This window comes from Centroberyx affinis, unplaced genomic scaffold (genome assembly GCF_046629955.1).
Source record: "Centroberyx affinis isolate AG114_WGS23_722 - 3 ecotype Tasmania unplaced genomic scaffold, CSIRO-AGI_Caff_v1 ptg004590l_1, whole genome shotgun sequence".
NCBI lineage: Eukaryota > Metazoa > Chordata > Actinopteri > Beryciformes > Berycidae > Centroberyx > Centroberyx affinis.
In genome coordinates, this window is record NW_027282208.1 from 426,589 (window position 1) to 450,000 (window position 23,412).

A 23,412-nucleotide genomic window follows, 5' to 3' on the forward strand; every position below is an offset into this window, starting at 1 on the left:
ATACACTGACAGGCTGTTTTTAGTTCTCTAAGCGCTTATCTTCATATCTGGGTTACAGTTTGATGTTTCAGTTTAGGTTACTTCCAAATGAAAACGATAAAACTTGGAAAAATATAGAGAAGAAAAATACCATCTGTGCGGAGAGACAAAGAAACCCCAAGGGGCTTATAAACACGTCTCTCCCTAAGAGAAGAATGAGAGGAAAAATCTAGCTGACGAATAGAGACATCGGTGAATTGAGTGACAGAAACCAAATGAAATAGAAACTCAACATGGAAAAGAACGTTAACAACAACAGGTATAAATAATAAGTGAGTTAAAGAGAGTTAAAAAATCTGTGTTGCAGGGAAAGAGAGAGGGAGGGAGTGTGACTTTTCAGAATACATCATGCAACACTTGATGTACCTTGGGGAAAGTTTAAGGAATCTGAAAAAATGTTTTTAGAATATATAAATTGTGTTCTTGTGAAGTAATGGATATTTGCAGCCTGTTGGCCTCATTCAAGGAAATCAAATAAAACAGAAAGTAAAAAACTGTTCAGCATGTTTATGCCTCTTAACGGTGGGTTGTGAATGGGCATCACTATGCTTTTCACTATAGTCACAAGAAATTATCCGAATTGGAGAATGTATAAGGTTTCACTCTCACCACTATATTCTCCCCACATACAGTGATGACAGTAAAACAGTTCAGGACTAAATCAACAACTAAAATCTTTCCATATGGGGTCACTGGGAACAAATCTTATCCAGTGGGGGTCTGTGACATGAAAACATTTGAGAAACCCCGCTCTAGATCAGTGATTCTCAACCCAGGTCACATGATAATCTTGGGAGGTCGCAAGATGATTTATGGGATAGGAAAAAAGCATATTTCTACTATACAAATGTATTCTCATATCTTTGTTTTCTGATTTTACTAATTTTTGCTTTTTTTTTTCTTATAAAATACTGAATAGTTTCAAGCCTCTAGGCCTCCTCTGATAATGAAGCAGATGAAAAAACCTGAAAAGGGAAAATCATTCTTTGGTTGAACTCTGCACGCTTGTGACGGGAGATTGCAGAGTAGACATCGCTTCGTTCTAAGAGGGTCACGAGCCAAAAAGGTTGGAAACCACTGCTCTAGATCACTGTGTCTTAAGCGGTGCCTAACTTCCTTCCTTCTCTCCTCCCTCCTGTCCCTCCTCTCCTGTCAGGCCTTGCTAGCCGTGTTGCGGGAGAGCCACCGCACCCGGACCGTCTTCCGTAAGGTGGGCGGCTTCGTGTACGTCACCTCGCTGCTGGTGGCCATGGAGCGCTCGCTGTGCCAGCCGCCGCGGCACGGCTGGGAGCGGGCCAACCAGAACCAGGTGTTCGAGCTCCTGCACACCGTCTTCTGCACGCTCACCGCCGCCATGCGCTACGAGCCCGCCAACTCACACTTCTTCCGCACAGAGATCCAGTACGAGAAGCTGGCCGACGCTGTGAGGTAAGAATACTGATGGAGCCGCTGTGGAAGTCCTGCTGTTTTAATCCGTGCTCATTGAACTATGGCTGCCTCTCAGCTCTGTGCATCATAGAAATTATTTGCTCTGTTTTTTGCCACTGGAATATATGAGGGATGGTCTGGTAACTTGTTGGTAGAGAGACATTAGAACTTAATTTTATAATACACTACTACTGTTTATACCAGTGGTTCTCAAAGTGGGGTCCGGGGACCCGGGGTCCTTGAGGGGGTTCCAGGGGGTCCCCAGCAAAAAGGGGAATAATTTATTTTCACTATAATTCCATCCATAAGTAACACAGTGACAGAATGTATGACTATTTTGGTCATGGGTTTCATACACTTTCTGTAATAAAACATCTGAAAGCAAAAATCTTATCAAATGGGGGTCCATGGTCTAATTTGTGTCAGTTTAGGGGTCCTTGACGTGAAAAAGTTTGAGAACCACTAGTTTATGCTATGTAACATTCAAGAAAACGTTATCTGCAGTACTAATGCAGGATAGAGGCAGGATAATGCATGAATCCATTCTACAATGCCTGTCTCTATTGCTTCTGTTCCAGAGGTGTGACCAAGTCAACTTTGCTTGAGTCCCAAGTCAGTCTCAAGTCTTGATGCACAAGTCTCAAGTCAAGTCCCAAGTCTAAATGTAGAACACCAAGTCAAGTCCATGTTATCAATGTCAAGTCTCAAGTCTAAATGTAGAACAGCAAGTCAAGTCAGAACAAATCAAGAGTCCAGTATCAATTTAATATCTTAAAGAAAACTAAATATCTAGGACTTTTCAATGCAATATGGTTTTAATAGGATAAAAACGTGGTAAGAGCATCATGAGTTTGATTTCTATAATCAGTTTCAACTTCAATAAATTCCAATCATTCCATACAAATTCAGAAAACAGAAGTTAAATTCAGTCGTCTGCTGGAACAAATCTCATCACTTTCATTTTCTAAGTCATTTACACAAACACAAGATCTCAAGTCAAGACTTTAGAAACCTTTTCAAGTCATCAAAGTACAAGTCAAAGTCAAGTCCCAAGTCACCAGAACCCATTTTTGGTAATGAAGTGCAGCCTTACTGGCCTCCTTAAAGCACCATCCAAACCCTGGTCATGATCACCTCCTCCTCTCCCCTCCACCAGGCTGCTGGGCTGTTTCTCAGACACTAAGAAGCTGGGCGCCACGGGCGTTTTCCCCTCCAACGCCCAGCCGTTCCAGAGGCTGCTGGAGGACGAGGCCGCGCCGGGGGGCTGCGCCGGAGACAGCGTCTGTCCCACCCTCAAACACTGCAGCAAGCTCTTCATCTACCTGTACAAGATGGCCACCGACTCTTTTGACAGGTCAGTGGATTTACAGGAACCCCGACGATTATAATAATGACACGCTTTATGTGGCACAGAGTTTGCAAAGTGCTTTACAAAAAAAGACAAGAAACATGGTTAAAAAAATAAAAAAGCTAAGAAAGAACGAAACAAGAGGATTAAAAAGTGGGGGGAAAAGAACCAAAACATTCAAAAGCAAGTCTATAAACTTGCATTCTAAGATGTGATTTAAAAGATGATCCTGAATATGCCAGCTTCAGTGCTCAGAGGGCCCCCACTGGCCAAAGAGCAGCCAGCTGTAGCAGGAAATAGGTTCACAAAGATGGCAGCCATCTTGTTTGAAGGCATTACCTCTCCTGCAGTCAGAGCAGACAGATATCAGCATCTGTTTTGTGTCAGTGGAGCAGACCAGAAGGACCAGATGCAGTTTATCCAGGAGGTTTTCATGTCATATGCACTTGGTCAAGCTATTAGATGAATAAAGATGAGGAATGTTTCTCAACGTACTGTAAGTAAGTTACTGTCCCTGAGTAAGTAAGTCTTTAATAAGTTACTGTGTGATTGTGGGTCAGCTCTTAAAGTAAAGAGACATCGAGGAGACTTAAGGAGTTCTTTAGATTGCAGCCACAGGGGAACCGCAGTGTTCCTCGAGGAACTTGGGATCCTCTTGGGATCCAGTGCTTCCACAAACCTCTAACAATTTTTTTTTTCTTGTGCGGGACCGTAATGTTCCTTGTGGCTCCCTTTGGATCTTAGAAGAACCTGTGATGAACCCGTAGTTTTTAGATTCTAGATACAAGATTCACTTTATTGTCCCCAAGGGGAAATGTGAACCACAGCAGTGCTGCATAAACACAAAAGAGTGTTTTGGTGTGACCTAAAAAAAAAAATGGAAAACAGCTTCTTCTTAAGTTGAGCAGTGACAGTGTGTGACTTATTCTTAAATCTATGTCATTTTATCGGAAATTGATGTATTATTTGAGTTAGGGTAGAGCTGTTGGATTACAGCTAATATGATAATCCTGATTATTTTGCTAGATATTGTGATCACACAATTAATCACTGTTTTTAGTCTTGATTATTTGAGGAACAATATTAATCTACTGCACTTTTGGCCTTTTATCTCAACATCCATGTTTTCAACTACAGCGGACATTCAAAATTAAATGTTTCATAATTGACGATGTGACAGTATTCTACAAAAATTAACCGTGGAAACTAAAATGCCTGTCAATCCAACGATTATTAATTGTGGGAACTAAAAATTGTGTAACATGATTAATTGTGCAGACTAGTGGATCATCACTCATAAGGTCAGATCAGTCAGGTGCTCCTCCCATGTATTGTGAATGTTGCAGCACGCCCTCAGTCTGGTCACACTGTGTAATCTTGCTGAATGGACCGCTTCATCTCAGAGCTGCATGGCTGCAGCAGTGAGGCGGTTGAGTTGGTCCCAAACTCAACATCATTTAACCAAGAAGCTTACTGCGGCTCTGATTCAGCTGCACAGCCTCGTAGTGTTGTCACCATGCCAGCATTTTAACTTCAGCGCAAAGTTTAATATTACGATACTACTACAATACCACAGCAAACAAGAAAAAACATCAAGAAATCTCATAGAGCAAGCTTTATTTTATCTGTCTTTTTTTCGACTCTGTAAGTGAAATGCTTCCAGATTTTGCTCCTGCTACTGATTTTACAAGACGTGTTGGACTGTTTGACACTGTTGCCATTCTGTAGCATGCTGTTGCTATTCTTCTTCTTTTAAATATTCCAATCCATGTGGCGTCTGCGTGCGTACGCCCTCTGCAGGAGACGTTGAAATGGAATATCAGCTTGCAGATTTGCATTTGATGAAAGTGTCAAATTTTTATCAAAGTCGATATTGAATCCGATCTTTGGTAACGGTATCAAAATTGAAATTTCGGTCACTGTGACAACACCGCAGCCCGGCCGATGTGTAGTGTTAGCTGGCGTCATGCATGTGCTCCAGCTGTAGCTCTGATCCTGTTTCTCCTGTCAGCTTTCCCACTAACAGCTTCTTTCCTTCTCTTCTCTCTTTTCTCTTTTTCTTCCTTTAACCTCTGGCACTGTCTGGCTGCACACCCTGGGTCTGGTCCATCTGCACGTGTGTGTGTGTGTGTGTGTGTGTGTGTGTCTGTGTGTGTATATGTGCACATGCATCTGTTTTTGTCACGGTGTGTTTGTGTTTCTGTGTGCCTGTTTCTGTGTGTGTGTGTGTGTGTGTGTGTGTGCTGCCATGCAGTCGTGCGGAGCAGGTGCCTCCCTGCCTGACTCATGAGACCTCGCTGCCCTCGCCCTGGGGCACGCCAGCGCTCGCCAGGAAGAGGTAGCTACAGCGCTCTGCCACTTTCCTCACCCTCACCCCCTCTCTGTCCGCTCTCCTCACCCTTCATTTACACCAAGAGCACCCACCAGCGGCCAAGCAGCCGTGTTTCCATCTAACTGTCAATGTCAGTGATTGAAATGTTGCAGGAAAATGAAATGCAAATTGGGTGTGTCTCCATCAGCTGGTTTGAAGAAAAAAAGTAGGCTTTGTAAATGTCAAAAGAATTGAGAAAGAATTATTAAGTGTTAAGCAAGTTGGTAAGCTTGATGCTTTCATCCCAAGACAAAAGCAAAGAAATGGACAGATACTTTGCAGATTTGAGAACGTCCAAAGTCACTTTTCAGCTGTTGTCCACCAAGAGTTTACTTCATTATTGATTTGACAAATGTGTTTCCATTGCTATAAAACGCTAAATGTCATTATCGACAAAAAACATTTTTTGCCTCATGTGAGCATAAAAACTGTTTTGCAAAATTGGGTAAATTTTTTCAAAATTTGCCATTTCCATTGTGTCCATTTTCTAATGCGATGACATCATCATTCACATAAAAAATATTGGATGGAAACCCAGCTTGTGACCAGATTCCATTTGTTGTCTATGGAGCGGAGGACTCACTGCCCCGTCTCACTTTTCCTCCGCTGGAAAACTTTGGCTGGTGATCGGCTCTCAGAAGAGTCGAGGAAGGGAAAATCAGTCAGAAATCAATACTATGTGACTAACCAGCAAAAAACGTCTGGCACAACCAAATAGGAAATCAAACATTGTTACCAGAATTTCCTAGTTTATTTAACAAGTGCCTAAACACTTATTTAACAAGTGCCTAAACACCCAGGAAATGAATGAATTGGTTTAAAAATACCTTGATAAGTGAAGTATATTTTTCTAGTTACCATTCCTACATGGTAGCCCACACAGAAATGTCTGTCTCCCCACCTCCATTTGAAAAGCTTTTTCGCAGCTAATTTAAAGCAGGGAAAAGTGGACAGCATCAAAGACCAAATTGCTCTTGGTCTAAAGTAGGCATTTTTTTCTTCTTATCACATTACTCCTCATCCTCCTGCTCTTCTCCCTCCTTTTCTTCCAAGTCTTTTCTGCTCTCAGCTGAAGTTGCCTGTGCACACAAATCCAGCCTCTGCTTCCCTTTGACTTCAGCTCCGACTTCAAAGGTGGAATTTCACCTAAAAAAAAAGGAGTGGACTCGACTTGAAAGTGGATAGAGTCCATTGCACTGTTCCTGTGCTGCTACCAACAATTCCTCAATTGATTAAACATTTCTGATATATATATTGTAGGACTATTAGTGCTACATTATTTATGTTACTGACAAAAAAAGTCATTTTGATGTCCTTCGATTTCATGTGAATTGTGAGACACGTTGACATGGCTTTCTCTGCAGTTTTTTCAACACTTACAAAATGTGAGGAAAAAAAATCTGGTGTGGGGAGAAAATGAGATGCAAATTGCTCAGGATCAGCTCAGTTTGAGTAAAATGAAATCTCCTGACGTGATTTGATTTCTAGGCCATGGACACCCCACAGCACCAGGACACCTTGTGTAGCAAGCCTGCCTCTAAGAAGAAATTGCAGCTGCTTGCAATTTAGAAATTGCAGCAATCAGTATATATATATATATATATTTTAATTGTGCAGCCCTAATTGCTGTCAGTCCAGGATTTGGAAGGACGTGACTTGGCAGAAAAATGATAATGTTTGTGACAGTGACACAGCATAATCTGGTTGATCTTGACTTGTGGTTGCCTAAATCGTTATGGTTTTTGATGGGGATTTGAGATGTGCAGCAAACAAATGGATTCCAGTTTTAAACTAGAAGAGGCACTCGGAGAGGACAGACCTCCGCCAAGGTTCATGCTATTATTGCTTGTTCGTGAGTCGGATCCGGATCCGCTCCAAAATGTAATGGGTTCTTCCTTAGCCCATGCCACGCTCTTCCACGAAGTTTCATGAAAATCGGGCCAGTAGATTTTCCGTAATCCTGCTAACGGACAAACAGACAGACAAACAAACAAACAAACAAACAAACAAACAAACAAACAAACAAACGGCACTGAAAACATAACCATAAAACCCCAGGCTGTGGCAGAGAGTTTGTTTGGATATTTTGCTATTCTCCCTTCTCAGTTTTCTGAAAAGGGAGAATAGTTTGTGGCTGGTAAGTGTGTCTACTCTACCAGATGCTTTAGCAGGCAACCAACAATGATTTTGAGGTCCTATTCTATTCTGAAAAGTTATTGTAGAAAGTGGCAAGTGAATCTTGACATTTACCAGCCACTGTGAACATGAACAATACGGTTAGTTAGTTTCCTGCCCCACATCCAGCCCCTCCAGCATTTTCTGCTGACTCGTGCCTTTCCAGCCCAGCATCTCTCCTGAGGGGGGAATTGCCACCCTGTAATTTGCATCGCAGCAACATGCCCATTTTCTCTAATTGCTTGACTCCCAGCCCCAGCAGATCTCCTCCTCTCTGCTGTTTCCACAGGAGGAAAGGCTCGGTGTTTTAGATGAAACGCTAGCCGACTAACACCTTGCTCTCTGAAGTGTGAGAACCGCTGACTCATGTTAAGTAAAGTTTTTGGAGTCAAAGTGTCAAACACGATGTTAATGTTCACTCAGTGATCTAATTATTTCCCATCTGAATAGAGGAATGTTTTGATTAAGCTGTTTACATGCGAAGAATAATATTTCTAATGTTCCCATTTCCATGAAGGCACGAGTTCTGGATGTAAACAAATTAGTTGCCACAAAAATGAACTGCTTAAGGTATGCTGTGTAGGTGTCACAACCTGTGAAATATCCTACAGACAGGCTTACTCAGAATAAGGTGTTTATGTCCAGATTAAAGAACATTATGCAGGTCAGGAAACCAACCTTTTTTCTGCAAGTCACTGTGGCTGGTAAATCTCTTTTGTGAGCCAACTAGATATTTTTAGAGTAGAATAATGGTCAGTCACCTGGCAAATTGGCTGGGAGAGTAAAAAAACCCAAAGTTGTCAGCAACAACCAAAGTTTAACAGCACATGCCTAGTGACTGGTATTAATATTCCACCCCAACACTAACTGAGATGAAGGTGATTCTACAACCCATGCTGAATCGGTATAATCAAATTTCACATGGTGGGAAGCAACAAAGTAGTGCAATGCCACTTTTAGACTGTAGAGGGGGAGTACCACACATTAACATTAAAATATTGGTTTTCATTTAAACTTACTCAAGGAGTGTGTTCTAATCTGAACTCGATCTCCTAAAACCTGTGGTCCTGTGCAGCTAAATGGGTAGAGAATGGCACTCCCATAACGGAAATAAAATACATTTCACATATACTTCAGAATTTGTTTAGATGTTTAAAAAAAAAAATGTGTGGAGAATCATTTGAAACATATCAATCTTAGATTTTATTGCAAGTCTTCCATCATGATGGTGTGTCTTTTGTAACCACTGACAGTTTTCTATTGCGAACAACAGCGCCTCCTCACATATTCCTCTGAACATTGAAGGTGACTTCAAAGTTCCTCCGTTCCATACCACTTAATTTGTTGAGTGGTATGAATCAAGCCCTTGCACTGATAATTCCTAATCATCCCTTGTTAAATTAATTATCTCCATATATATATTTGTGCCCAAACTGTGTCCAAACTTTTGACTGGTAGTGTGGGTTAAAAGCCTTTTATGAAAAACTTTGTCTTGACTTGACTAGACTGGACTTAACTCTTCTCTCTCTCTCTCTCTGCGCTCCCAGACAAGGCTACTACGGTACGTCGGGCCCCCCCGCCCCGGTCAAAGCCCTGACGGACCTGAAGCTCCACCTCGCCAACACCTCCCACCCTGCCTCCTCCTCCTCTTCCTCCGACATGGTGGTCATCCACCCCGGCGCCGTCCTGGCCATGCTGGACCTGCTGCCCTCCATCTGCTCCGACAGCCAGCCAGAGGTGAGGAAACTGTGGTCTTGTGCTCTTGGCTTATCAACTATGTGTAGAGGGTTGTATTTCTTTTCCTATTCATTCAGTATGGCTAACAATGCCCCCAAGTTAAAGCTGACAGTCTGCATTTCAGCCTCATACTCATTTTGTCATTTCACCTCCAGTGTGATACAAAACATCAGCAATGTGTCACAGTCTAAATAAATGATCATTCTTGGGTCACGGGAATATTTTGCAACAAGGCACCACGGCTCTAACCCTGCACACCTTACTGTCGGTTGCATATAATGTTGGTGATCTAGAAATGTCTGTTTATTCTACAATTCTCAGATAAATACCTAAAATATCCAAGAATCCCAATGACGTCCTGTTTATTTTTTAACCTGTATTTATCCAGGGAAAATTGATACAGCATGCATAATCTCTTCAGCACCGCCCTGCTTTATATTCATACAGTTGCACACATTCACATCTATGAGCTGATCCGGGATTCAAACTGATCACAGGCCTGGTTCTACATCTTTCTACCTCTAGCAGTACAAACGGCTGTGCTTCCAAAATGTAGATGTAAATACGATACGATTCAATACACGATATGAGGTTCATGATTCAATGCAATAAAGAAAAGTTCAATGACAACAAAGTATGACTGTGCAGAATTATCCCAAGTGTATACTGACATCGTTGTCCTCCTCCTCCTCCTCCCCTCTCTCCTCCTCCTCCTCCCCTCTCTCCTCCAGCACGCCCTGGACCTGCAGCTGGCGGTGGCCAACATCCTGCAGCTCCTGGTTCACAGTGAGAGGAACCAGCAGATGTTGTGCGAGGCCTGCCTGCACCAGCGGCTGCTGCAGCGCTGCAGCCAGGCGCTGGGCGACGAGGATCACCCGCTCCACCCCCCGCTGCAGAGGATGTTCGAGAGGCTGGCCTCGCAGGCCCTGCAGCCCATGGCACTCAGGTAGTGGACCGGGGTGGACAGACAGAGGGACACAAGCACACACATATGTTTGTCTTATACTTATGAGGAACTTACATCGTCTACATTCATTTCCTAACCTCAAACCCTAACCCTAACCCTAACCCTCACCACTACATGCCTTAACCCAGTGATTCTCAACCTTTTTCATATCAAGGACCCCTAATTTAGTCCACATTAGGGCCACAGACCCCCATTTGATGAGATTCTGTCTCTCGGACCCAAATCTGAGAATATTTTTATTGTCAGATATGATTTTGTCCAGAATTCCATGACTATCTGTATTGTAGGTAAAGAGATAACAGAGAAACTATGATCAAAACAGTCATTCTTCTACATTCTCTAATTGTGTTAACTTCTTGAAAATGAAATAATGGTGAAGTTTAACGATTCATCAATTTGCTGGGGACCCCCTGGAACCCCCCTAAGGACCCCTGGTGGTCCCCGGACCCCACGTTGAGAACCACTGCCTTAACCTAAACCGAAGTCCTAATCGTAACCCTTTGCCGACCCTAATCCTAATTCTTACTCTAGAAATTCTTTGTTAGGATTAGATCACAGCTGTTTTGGTGAGCTTTTTAAAACGACGTTGGCTTAGGTTATATTGAAAGCCCAGCTCTCAACTCACCGCTGCTTTGTTGATTGTAAGTGACTTTTTATATTTAATCCCCTACCAGCTTTACCGTTCATTAGGCAACTCGCCACCAAGCTAAACGCGTTTGGCAGCCACTTTTTGTCGGCATGTTTTCAAATTGGATATCAACCCCCTGTTCATTTTTGAGTTATCCAAAATACTCCCACACTGCTTTTTGGTGGATATAAGCCTGGGATATTGCCTCCTCTCTGTTAGTTAACGTAGCCCCCACACAAACAATGCAATTCACTCTGGTGAGAACTTTTGACAGGGACAATTTCATGCAAATGTGAGGCTACATTCAACAACACAGACCTGTTTAGACAGAGATACTGTAGCTTCTAAAATGCTTACGGTTAGAAAGCCGTGGCATTTTAAAGTATGGTTAATAGTGACATCAGTTAATCTCTGTATCTCTACACAGAACCACTACAGTGAGGTGAGGTGAGGTGAGGTGAGGTGTTGCCATTAGCAAGTGAAAAGTGACGTCAGGGCAGGGTGATCTGCGCTGACAGATCTCAGTACAGGAGAGTGTTTTCGTGGGGTAGATGGGGAGGGAGAGGGGAGGGGCGCGCAGGCAGAAATGAGTGATTCTCATTTCCCGCTTGGCTAGTCAAGTGAGATGGGAGGTTGCGGAGGTTGGGGTTGAGGAGCGAGGCAAAGTCATTTGACTTGCACGTGGTTGGTTCCTTTCATATGGAAATGCTGCTTCCCCGGCTGATTTTTACCCCAGCTCTACTGGAGGTAAACATCTCTCTAGCTGTCAATCTGTTTTCCAGCCTCTGTCTCTCTCTTCCTCTCTCTCTCCTCTCTTCTCTGCCTCACTCTTGTGCTGTCAGTCTTCCTCTTCTGTCACACTCCCTCCCTCCTCTCCGTGTTTTGCTTCCTTCTTTGTTTTTTTCTCATTCTGCCTCTTCCCTGCCAGTGTCAGTCAACAGCTAAGCCCCAGAGTCTCTTTGTCTGCTTGCCGTTGTTCTGAAGCTGTCTGGTTGCAGCCAGCAGTGTCACTCACACTCCACCGTGACAAGTGACACGAACCATCACCGGGACAATTGGCATTCAAGTCACAGACGTGCCAGTCAGCGTTATCATCGACTTTGAAACCGCCATTAACCTGAAAACAAATGTCAGAGAGGTTGTCCTTCTTGAGTTGAGCCGCAAAATTGCAAAGTAATCCCCAATGGAACATATACAGTGCGGCGGGTGCTTTTGTCCAATGCACTTTACAGTTCTGTGAGTACATACAGTGAAGTTTTTAGTATTGGTGACCATACAGGGAAGAGAATAACTAAACCTGGCAGTGTTGGTGCCATGCTCTACTCATTGATCTGTACAGGACCAAAGTTAATCAAAAGTATTGTAAAATATGCATATTGATAAGGCTGTGCTTGGAAATAATTCAAGGGACATTAATTAATCTATAACCTCTGTTGGTGACCATTAGGAACTGCAGCAACATCGATGTAACACATCTACTTCTGCACAAGTCCACCTCTCGTGTCCCCTTGAATTACGGTGGCCTGTTAGTTGACACAAACAATAAAGTCACATTTTCATAAAAGATGCGAGTGAGCCAGCTAATCAGAGCAGAGATCCAACAGAATCGTGTAGTGAAGAGCGAATATATCACGATGCAAAATACTGCCTTGCTCCCTCATTCTTTTGGTGCGAGAACGAGACTTTTTAGCTTTCATAGTTGAAATGTCTCTGTACTTATTGCGCCTTTTAAAAAAAATAGATTTGTCCTGTCTGTGGTTTTTGGTTTTGTTTTAATGTTCCTCTCCTTGACATTCTGCTCATGTTCCTCTCCAGGGAGTTCTTGCGTCTTGGAAACCCTCTGAACTGCGGCGCCTGGGACAAGAAGCTGCTGAAGCAGTACCGCGTCCACAAACCCAGCTCTCTCAGCTACGATGCAGAGATGAGAAGTAAGACCAACAACGGCTCTCATTTTAGTTCTGACTGCATGTGATATTCAGCGCTCAAAGGGGTTCAGAGGAAACGCCGCCGATTATGTGCGAGGCTCCTCTTTCATTCCGCTCTGTTGATACCGAAGGCGTTGCTTTAAAGTAGGCCAGAGGAATTCCTTCAGTGTGGCTCTGGGTCCCCGAGTGGCTCTGCCGCACTGGATTCTGCCATAACAGCTGCAGCCGGAGAACGTTTCAAGTCTTTGGGATATTAAACATTGTTTGACCGCTAAAATAAAACCCACGTCAATGTGAGATTCTCAGTGAGAAAACTGTATAAATCTAACCACGTGTTGTCATTTTGAAATTGTGGTAAATTTTCAAGATAAATGTTTTGGCTCTAGACAAGAAAAACTCTGTTTTATGTTAATGTTGCAAGCTTGAAATTGATTTATTAACCAGAAACAATAATTAAAACAGAAAAAGTTGGACATGACTACATTGCTACAGAATATTGCTTTCACTGAAATGTTGCCAGTTTGCTTTTCCCAGCTTACTTGTAGCAATAAATATGCCTAACTTCTTCTTCTATCTTTAAAACCTACTGATAAATTGATGAATAAAACTGGGCTATTTTGACCATAGGGCTTTTATTGCCATCAACGGCAACAAATCGGTTGATTTTTCTGGGGTTCAAATCGTAAACTTTATTTCCATATCACTTCCCAAACAATGTTCAAACAATCAAGTGTTTTCCAATGAGTACCAACAGCAGGTTAAATCATACAGAAACAAACATATGAGAGAATAGACATCTAGTGAAATATCTATGCAATTACCAACACATTATCATCATTAAATTTGACAATTTAGTGGACTGTGTGGGCAAAAATGACGTCCCTTTTACTACTGAAAGCACCCTATCAATTGTTAATAGATGAGAATTAGAGTGCTTAGTCCACAGCAGTCCTTCAGTGGGATTATGAAATGATAATGTCACTCGGGAGCCATTCCCATCTGCCACAGTGATACCAGCTTCCTCCTGGGATACAGCAGAAAGTTTCACTCCCACTAAAAGACAAGCAAGCTTCAAAAAAGGCCATCAATCTCTTCTAACAATCCCACTTTTTTTTTTCTTTGCCCGCTCTCTGAAAGCTCATTCGAACGCATCCTGCGGTGAATAGGCTGCGATTGCAGGGGATGAGTTTTCCCCCTCCGTTTAATTGCCAGTGGAAATGACTAGCGCCGGCTCTGCGGTGGAAAGGGAATGATTCTGTAGGTTTTCAAAAAGGTTCAGATGATTGCATAGCCAGTGGAATGGCCTGGCTGTACCATACTGTGCCCCACAGGCGCTGCATACCAGCCTTACACTTTATCCACCGCAGCTCATTTCCTTTGCCTAATTGCCTTAAATGAGCTGGCAGTAAGGCAAATCAGAATGTAGCGCGGTGAGGGAAATTCTCTGTGTTGAATACATAAACAATTTACATGCAAACTGTTGTCAGTGCTTGCATAGGAAGCAAGTTTTGTTTGTTTGTGAGCCAAGCAGGGAGGTGACTGGTTGCAGGAAACCAAAAGAAGTAGTCTTCTTGGCCTCTGATTAAAATCCAGTTGTGTAAATTCCCCGTTTAAACAAAGACCGGGGTGCAACTGTGAAGCTAATGATCATGCTTTGTTGTCTGTTAACAGTTGTTAATGTTTGTAATTTTGTGGGCACCACAGAGTGTCTTAATTGCTTATTGTCTCTCCTCCCAACAGAGAGTGGATATTAAGTCCCTACTAATTACTGCTATTTACAAGAAGCCACTGTTAGAATACATAGTGCTATCTCTCTCTCTTTCCGCGAGAACATAATCTCCCATGGTTTATTAGCTGCCATTGCAGCGTGTTGTAAACTTTGCTTAGATCTAATTTGTCTCTGTCGGATCTGCAGAGTCTAACAAAGAGAAGCAATAAATGTTCTCTGTAAAATGTGAAATATTGTCCTTTAGTCCATGAGTGTATTCTAGTTCCTTTGGGACAATGAACATCCAGGCTTTATTTGACTTGATTTAATGCTTCCTACTACAGGAGATTTTGATTGTACTCAGTAACTTGGGAGTTGGCTGGGCCAGAGCCAGCAGACAGTCTTAATAATTTGGGATCAAAAGCACTATCTCTTTACTTAAGCTCAGCTGGCAAATCACCTTAGAACAGGATGTAAAAAAACATCCCAGAAAATGTTTCTGTCAGGAAATTGGTTGGTATAAATAATCTCTGGCCATGTCAAACTCTGCATTCGAAACCAGGCTATTGCTGCTCATTTAGACCTACTTGTTCGTGCTCAACAGTATCCTATTCTGGGCCTCTTGACAGGGCAGGAGAATTACTTTATCCACCTGCCTCAGTGGCTGGTATATCGTGAATTTCACCAGACAGACCAGACAGCCAACTACATTTTTAGACAAGAATAGGGCCGCCAGATGAAAGTTGGTTACAAGCCAAAGTGGATGGTAGAGAAGACAAGTTTATTAGCAACAGTCAAACTTCACCAGACTCTGGTTGGTTACCAGATCTTTGTTTTTCTTACTAGATTTCCCTCCTCCCTTCACAGACAGCATGACCATGTCCATGGAGGGCTTTGGTCCCGACAGCGTCTTCGCCACGCCGGGAGAGGACAACGGCCAGTACCGCATCAGCCGCAGCCTGGTGCGCTCGGCCGAGGGCAGCACCGTCCCCCTCACCCGAGTCAAGTGCCTGGTCTCCATGACGACGCCCCACGACATCCGCCTGCACGGGTCGGCCGTCACGCCCGCCTTCGTGGAGTTTGACTCCTCGCTGGAGGGCTTCGGGTTAGTCATCACCGCCGCCAACAACAAAATCTGTGTTTGACTCTGACCCCTTTTTTATCCTCAGTGTCTGCATCTCATTAGCTGAGGGATTCGGTGTGCTTGTGTGAGTGATTGCATATCTGCTCTACTATTAGTTTTCAGTACCGCCATCGTTATTCTTTTCTCAAAACCTCTTCAAAACCATTAGGAAACAACAAAAATTGGGAAAAATCCACAGAATATGCATAGAAAGGTAATCAAAAGGGAATCCCCAAAAAATAGTCCAAGGCACTCTATCTTTTCAAAAGCGTGTTTGGATTGATGTGTAGCTCCAGAGGTGCAAGACTACAACTACAATTTTTACTGCTTTCACAACAAAATCTAACCCTCTTGGGCTGGAGCTTGTTTCAAAGCTTTTTTTTTTATTACCAGTGTATTCACCGGGGGAGCTGTTACATGTCATTCAAGCCTGATTTTTGGGATGAATTTATGAAGAAGACTGCTCAGTGATGATGTGGTGTTTTGCTGAGGTGGTGCAGTGACTTTGGTTTAAGCTTCAGTTATTGCTGCTGAAGCGCTCTGACTGTTAATGAGAAACGGGGCATCAGGTGACTGCTAGTGCCAGGCATACCAGAGACAGGAGTCGGTCAGGCAGTGGAAAAATAAATCCCACTGCCCATTAAGAGAATGTGTCGAGTGCACAGGTATTTTACATCATAGACTTAACACTTGCCCCACTGGTGTTTTCCAACTTCCAGACAGCAGTAGAGCATTATGTGCCGCAGTAAATGAGGTGGAAACAGTCTTCCATGCTGCTCCCCCAGACAATGGCACATGTTCAGTTGTAGCCATTGCAGTCCCACTGTGTTTTGCATGTTGGCAGAACCATTCACTTTGGACGATAGCATGGAAAAATTTAAGTATTGCTGTTTTTTCAACTGGCAGAAGTTACAGTACATGGAATGGTAACTGGTTGATTGACAAACTTTATGTTAAAATGCAACAATACGTTATCTGCAATACTAATGCCAGAGAGATGTAGGATAAATGCATGCTATGACAGTTTGTTTATTTTTTATTATTTTTTTAGGGGTGCCAGCCGGGTCTCTCTCCTTTAAGATTGGTCTGTCACGTTTTGTTTCGTTTGTAGTATTTTTCTAAGTGTTTAAATCAAACCTCACAAAAGGATGCACACCAATCAGAATGTACACCCTGCACATCGAATGACCATACTCAACCCAACAAGAACAACACAAACACAAAATCTTAGTCCAGAACCAAAATATTCATATATTTAAAGACTTTCACAAAAAACGCCCAAAATCCCACAGTTCCCAAAGTTCCCAAAACAAAAAATATTCCAACTCAAAATTCCACTACGGGTTTTCTTTCATGAGGACTTCTACAAATGTTCCACTGAATAACGGGAGTCCCTGGTAGGAAAGAAGAAAACATTTTAGACCTACAGTACATCGCATGCTATAAAAACCCTGTTTGATCATCAAGTTCCCTCACAACAGATGATGCCCATTCTTCTGAAAATCACTCTCCTCTAAATCAGTCTTTGCGGAACGATGACAAACATCTCAGGCTGCATTTACCGCATCTTTTTTTCTTTCATGAAGCAATGAAGCATTTTTTTTTCTCTCAGCAACACCTGCCACTGTCTCAGCAGCAGGAGACTGTTTTCCGCCTCCCGCCGTGGAGCCGCGCATACAAATGGGCTTATTTTCCGCCTTTTATGTCATGTGACGCCCGGCGCCCGCGGTTCCTGGGTGCTGCTGACAGGCTCTGCTGCACCTGTCGGTGCTGCTGCTGCTCCTGGCGGCTTTTTGCTTCAGGTCGGGTGCCACCGTGAACATCGGCGGCCGGTGGCAATGATGGCATGTGGGATGTGACCTTGACCAGTGCGCACACACATTCAACAACACATACATGACACGCGCTCACATGCCAGGGTGACACACAATAAACAAGCTATGTTGTTTTTTGTTTTTTTTTAATTTTTCATTAATATTCATAAGGACATGGGTTTAGGAAAGGGAGAAGAAGTCTTGCAGAATTGGGTCATAGCTTGGAGGTCGGTGTAGACATTTTCTGTCACCTTTAGAGGCAAAAGGTCAAAGGTTATTCTTGTGATTACTTGAGTAGCACTGAATTATTAGGTAGCATTAGGTTTACTGCACTCAGAAGAAATATTTTGCGTTAACTTGTACTGTAGGTAACTGCATCAGCAACTACCTGGTTAAATAAAGATTAAATAAAAAATCTGAAATAAATCAGCTGACTTTTTAAGGATATACTGTACTGTATGTGTATGACACTAAGGCTGGGTATTGACAAGGACCTCACGATACGATTATATAACGATACATTGCGATACGATACATATTGCAATACATTGCAATACTCTACATAATTTACTGAAAATTTAAAAACAGAGCTGAAAATACAACTTGCTGTGTACCACCTGGGTAGTCTAAGATGTACATCACATTATATTGATAACTCAGCGGACAAATTGAGTCAAAACTATTTAATTCAAAGGGATTTGAGGGTAAATTTAAGGACATTTTAAATCCGTTTAAAACATGAATAATGTTTTTTTAATGTATCGATACGAGGGGCTGGAAAGTCGATACAGTATCATGGAAAAAAATATTGCAATACTCAGCTGTATTGATTTTTTTGCACAGCCCTATATGACACTGTTATAGTCCAAGCCAGGAAATGGATGAAATGATTTTGTGTGAACTAGCCCTTGACTTATTGCTAGTTTGTCTCATAGTTTTTTCTAGTGTCTCTAAGACTTTTGGCCATTGCTCTTCTTGTTAAGTCCGCTCTCTTATCAGTGTGGATGCTTTTCCACTCTTGTCTGCATTGTTTTCTCCCTACAGTTCAGTCTTGTGGTTTCTGTTCTGTTGTGCTGCTGTTTTTCCTTGTCAGGTTTCTCCTCATTCTTGTGCACCTCAAGTTCGGCCTCCGGCCACGCTGGCGTTGATTTTGTCTCCACATATTCCTTCTCTAAGCTTCCAACTGTCCGTCTGTCCTCGTTCAACCCCGGCTCAAAAATATGCTGTTTTGAATCCAAAACAGGTCATTCTTGTGTGTGTGTGTGTGTGTGTGTGTGTGTGCCAAAGTGTAGGGGACAATCACATCAATGAGTAAGCAGAGCGTGATTTAACAGTTTCTGATTGGTCACTGTTCTTTCCGTCTCTGTGATTGGTTGAGACGCACCACCCAACTCCAGCAGCAGCTACACTCTCCTCTTTTTTCCCTTGATGCTGTCTCTCCTGCCACTTCTTCTTCTGCTGTTGTCTTGGTATCGGTCAATTTTAGACTTGTTGTTGTCTTTCTTAATTCTCAAAGTTATAAGGATTTGTGGTTTGCAAAATAGCTAAATCAGTATCATCTCCTTTTTTTTTGTCTTTGCTTTGTTCGCTTGTTTTATTTAGTTTTATTCCACATGTTCTATTGTGTGCTATTTCTCCCGTTTTGGTAACACTTTACAATAAGGGTCAATAAGCTAAGGGTTAGTTCATGCTTAATAAGCATGAACTAACCCTTAATTAACAGTTAACTAATGTGTAATTTACTAATGGTGTTCATGTTAACTAAGGTATTAATTTATACATTATTTAATAGTTTATAAAGATGACTATTAAATAATGTATAAATTAATACCTTAGTTAACATGAACACCATTAGTTAATGATTACCAGACACATTAGTTAACTGGCAATTAAGGGTTAGTTAATGCTTATTAAGCATTAACTAACCCTTAACTTAGTGACCCTTATTGTAAAGTGTTACCCATGTTTTTATCTAAACTATATTTCTACATAAGTGCTAGATACATAAGGTTTATTGATATTATTATAAAGCAATAATTTACTGAGGTGTCTGTCACTTCCCCTGGGCAGTCCACGTAAATATAATATGTGAGGAAAGACTGGTGTGGATGGGGCCACTGCTATTCCCACTCCTGACTTGGCCTTTAAGACCCCCACCCCCCCCAGTGAAGACACCTCCTGGTCCATAATTCCTAAGCTTTGCTGTTTCCTTACCCATAAGAACCCAGTCAACTCATCCACCGAGCCGCATCAGAATAGAACATGGAGTTTCACATGAAAACACAGCAAAGCACACAGGCAACGAGGCACTGGCCCACTTTCTGCTCAGCATAAACAGAGGAAGAGACCAGCACTGGTGACACACACACACACACACACACACACACACACACACACACACACTACCCCTCCTTCCCCTCCCATCTGTCAGCATGAAATATTGATGCCCCAGCTGCTATTAGGAAACACACACACACACACAGTCACTCTTTCACATGCATACCCACTCTCTATCATGCACAGCACACACACACACACACACACGCACATACACAGACACACACTCCTCCAGCCAGCCATCTCACAAGGGGCTCAGAAGATGCTGTCAATGTGGGTGGGGGGATGGACGGGACTTTATTTTTTTTTTGGATGGTTAGTTTTTGAAAGATTGAAAAATGCATATCATGCTTGCTAGAAAAAAAAAATCCTGGTCTAATTTCCATTGTGGTTGTTGTTGTTCCTTATGCCTAATCAAGGTGATGACAGGCGTAAAAAAAAACAAACACAGCATACATGTAATTATCGTGAAGCAGCGGGGCGGCCTGGCGGTTAGACACACCGTCCTTCAACCGGACGACCCAGGCGTCGCCCTGCTGAAGTGTCCTTGAGCGAGACGCTGAATCTCTGCCAGCTCCAGGCTGCTGCTCTGTAGCTGAGCCTGACCTCTGACCTCCCTGTGGAGGAGGGGAAACAAAAGGACAAGTTTGCTCCAGGACTCAGTAAAAAATTTGCCTGATATTCAGACTCAATGGCCATTTTGTGGTTAGCCAGCAGATTTACCAAATGCGCCAAGAATGTTGATGGATATTGACAAAAATATCGCCTTTGCAATAGGGCTGAACAATTAATCGAAATTTTATCGAAATCGCAATATGGCCTACTGCAATTTTTAAATCGCAGGAGGCGCAATATTTGTTAAAGGTGAAATGTGTCAAAATACCATTTTAAATTAAATATTGTGGTGCTGCAGAGATGTCCTGGCCTACACATCATATTCTACAGACTTAAGAAAACATCTTTGTTTGGTACAGATCCCTGCAAAAATCACACCATAATCATTTTAATATGTTTTTCAACGAAAATGAGAATAATGATGTAAAAATTATCATTCCCTCAATATCGCAAATCATATCGCAATTGCAATATCAGTCAAAATAATCGCAATTAGATATTTTTTCAAAATCGTTCAGCCCTACTTTGCAAAGACAATATGTGCAGGAAGGTTTAGTCCCGCCACAAAGGCGCCGATTGGCTCGATTGTTTCTCTGAAAGAGAACAAGTCGTTGGCTAGAGCAACACCAGACTCTCTGAATCGCTCCACAAAATCTGAAAAGTGGGCGGGACGAGATTCAGGACCAGGCTAAAGGGATTGTATTCTACCTGTGCTCCACATGATGCTAGTCTACAGATGTAGCCGTAGCAGAAGTCAGACTGTTTTTCTTAAATCTTTTGATGAATTATTGCTGCAGATTGGCTCCATGCCTAAGTGGAACTGCTTCAGAAAGTATAAGTCAAGCTTTGCTCTGTTTTTAGATGTTGGAACTTACAAGGTCTTGTAATTAGTTGGTCAGAGATAGATATTTTCATATTTTTACGCAAATATACTACTGCATAACATTCAAAAAGGAATTTCCTGCAGTTTTAATGTACAATAGATGCAGGATAAGGGGGGACTTTTACATTGGCTATAACTATAACTCTATATTACCCACGCAAACATGTGATTCAGGCTTTCTGCTTTCAACAGTGCTTTCTGTGCCTTTCAGGTTGAATTTGCCACAGCGCTTTGATACATTTTGAAGTCTTTCTGTCTCTCACAAAAAAACACAACAAAACTTCCCAAATCCCCATGTTGGATTCCCAGAGCATCAGTGCCTTCAGTGCCGGTTCAAAAAAGATTAGAGAGAGGAGAAAATAGCACCTTCACCCAGGGGCAGTGAGTCAGCAGAATTCACCGCCGCCTCAGAAGTCAGATTCCCTGTAATTGTGTCGAATGATCGAGAGTCTTTGTGTGCAGCGGCGTCTGTTGTTGTAGAAGTCCTCCTTCAAACAGCGGATGACGATGCACACAGATATCAAATTTAAATGTTTATTCTAGCAGCATAACACCGATACGGGCATAACAATGTCAGCAAGACATATCGATGTTAGGCTGATATAATGCTTATTTGAGTTTAATATCTGTATGCGATCTTCATCCACTTTTTGAATAGTTAATTGTTCCACTGTGGTTAGTACCAGTAACCTAATCAATTCAAGGAGACAAAACCGATTGGGTATGAGTGCATTTCTTTTGAAAAATCCCCCTTCATGCATTTATCCTTCTGTTCTGCATTCATATATATTAATATTAAGACAGTTGAACCAAATTAGAATATTGTAATACAAAAGCTGCTGAGTTACCAGATTGTTCCTTGTAACTTCTGAAGACTGAAATGAGAGAAAAACTTTACTTTGGGGATGGAGCAGACTGCAGCAGCAGTTCAGCCAACATGCAGATTCAAGATTCAAGAGATGTATTTGTCACATGCATAATTGTACTTGTACAACAGCAGTAAAATGGGGTTGCAACAACTCCAACAACTGTGCAAATAGCGAATGTAGTAGCAGGATATCAATATATAATAATATGAAGCTATATACTAAAGCTATAGGGAAAAATGACAAGTATCATAAAAGCCATATGTACATAATAACATAGGATAAAAATAAAAAAATAAGAATAGCAAGGAATAGATAAAATAAGTAGAAAGGTGGCCAGTTATAAACAATTTACAAGATTTGCAGTGAAACACTTCTGCAGTGGCCACATCTGTATGCTGATAACATGTTCTGTATCTGTCACTATTACACTATTATACTATATCGCTATTTCCCCGAGTTCTGAACAGCAGTGATTAATCTGTCCTGTGTTGTCCCATGCAGGTGCCTGTTCCTGCCCAGCCTGGCGCCCCACAACGCTCCCACCAACAACACCAACGCCTCCGGGGTCAGCGACGGGGCAGTGCTCAGCGGGATGGGTACAGGTAAAAAAAAACACTCAGTACACTGCAAAGACAACATATTCAACAAAATAGTTTTTTTAGTTGTTCATCACAATTGGATATGGCAGTATATTGTAGCCAGGTTCCACTAAGGGGGAAAAAACTTCATGGATGATAATGGAGTTTTATTTAGTTTATTTTAGTGTCAGACTTATGCAATGACTGTAGGTATGTGAGGATGGTTTGATCAAGGTTTAAAGTAATAATCCACAACAGTTTTATATAAATGAATGTCCATTTTGTTTATCTCTATCACCAATTGATGTAACAAGTGATTCAATCTATATCCAGTTCATGAAAGCTTTTACATTTGCTATTCTACACACGTTTCCGGCAGCAGCGATTTGTTTGGAATAAACAGAAGAAGCATGAGCAGCGATAGCCACCATGGCTGAAAAGACAAAGAAAAGAGAAACTCAAACTGCATCAACAGAAAATCCAAGCTCCACCCACACTGTTTGATTGACAGGTGATCTCTGGGAAGTGCAGTGCAGAAACACCACAGCAGTGAGCGCTTAGTGACAAAGATGGAGAGAATCTTGCAGTTTACCACTTTAAGGCTACAGGAGATAAACAACTTCCAGAGGCATGCTGGGAGAAAGGAAGAGTATGGAGATATTTTCAGTCCACAGCGAAAGAGGGTTAATACACACCATCCTCTCTTTGTATGTGAGAAAATGTCACATCAAACTGCATAGCAAAATTTTACAGTTTAATGACTTTATACTGACTACAGACTTTTTCTGAATCATGAACGGACCAGTTCCTCAGTTCCTGGCATGCATCCAATCCACCAAGCGGGCAATTATTTCAATAATCTCAGCT

General features: G+C 42.1%; 1 protein-coding gene across 1 annotated transcript in view; it reads left to right on the top strand.

Annotated features, from left to right (window-relative positions):
- wdfy3 (WD repeat and FYVE domain containing 3) overlaps positions 1–23,412 on the top strand; it is a gene marked incomplete at its 3' end in the record, with an annotated part of 78,306 nt that overhangs the window by 33,378 nt on the left and 21,516 nt on the right. Inside the window, exons 11-18 of the mRNA XM_071544457.1 lie at positions 1,196–1,467; positions 2,624–2,821; positions 5,070–5,153; positions 8,909–9,098; positions 9,830–10,044; positions 12,509–12,621; positions 15,194–15,431; positions 22,469–22,569. Coding sequence (XP_071400558.1) covers positions 1,196–1,467; positions 2,624–2,821; positions 5,070–5,153; positions 8,909–9,098; positions 9,830–10,044; positions 12,509–12,621; positions 15,194–15,431; positions 22,469–22,569 — 1,411 coding nt within the window. The remainder of the gene's footprint in view (positions 1–1,195; positions 1,468–2,623; positions 2,822–5,069; positions 5,154–8,908; positions 9,099–9,829; positions 10,045–12,508; positions 12,622–15,193; positions 15,432–22,468; positions 22,570–23,412) is intronic.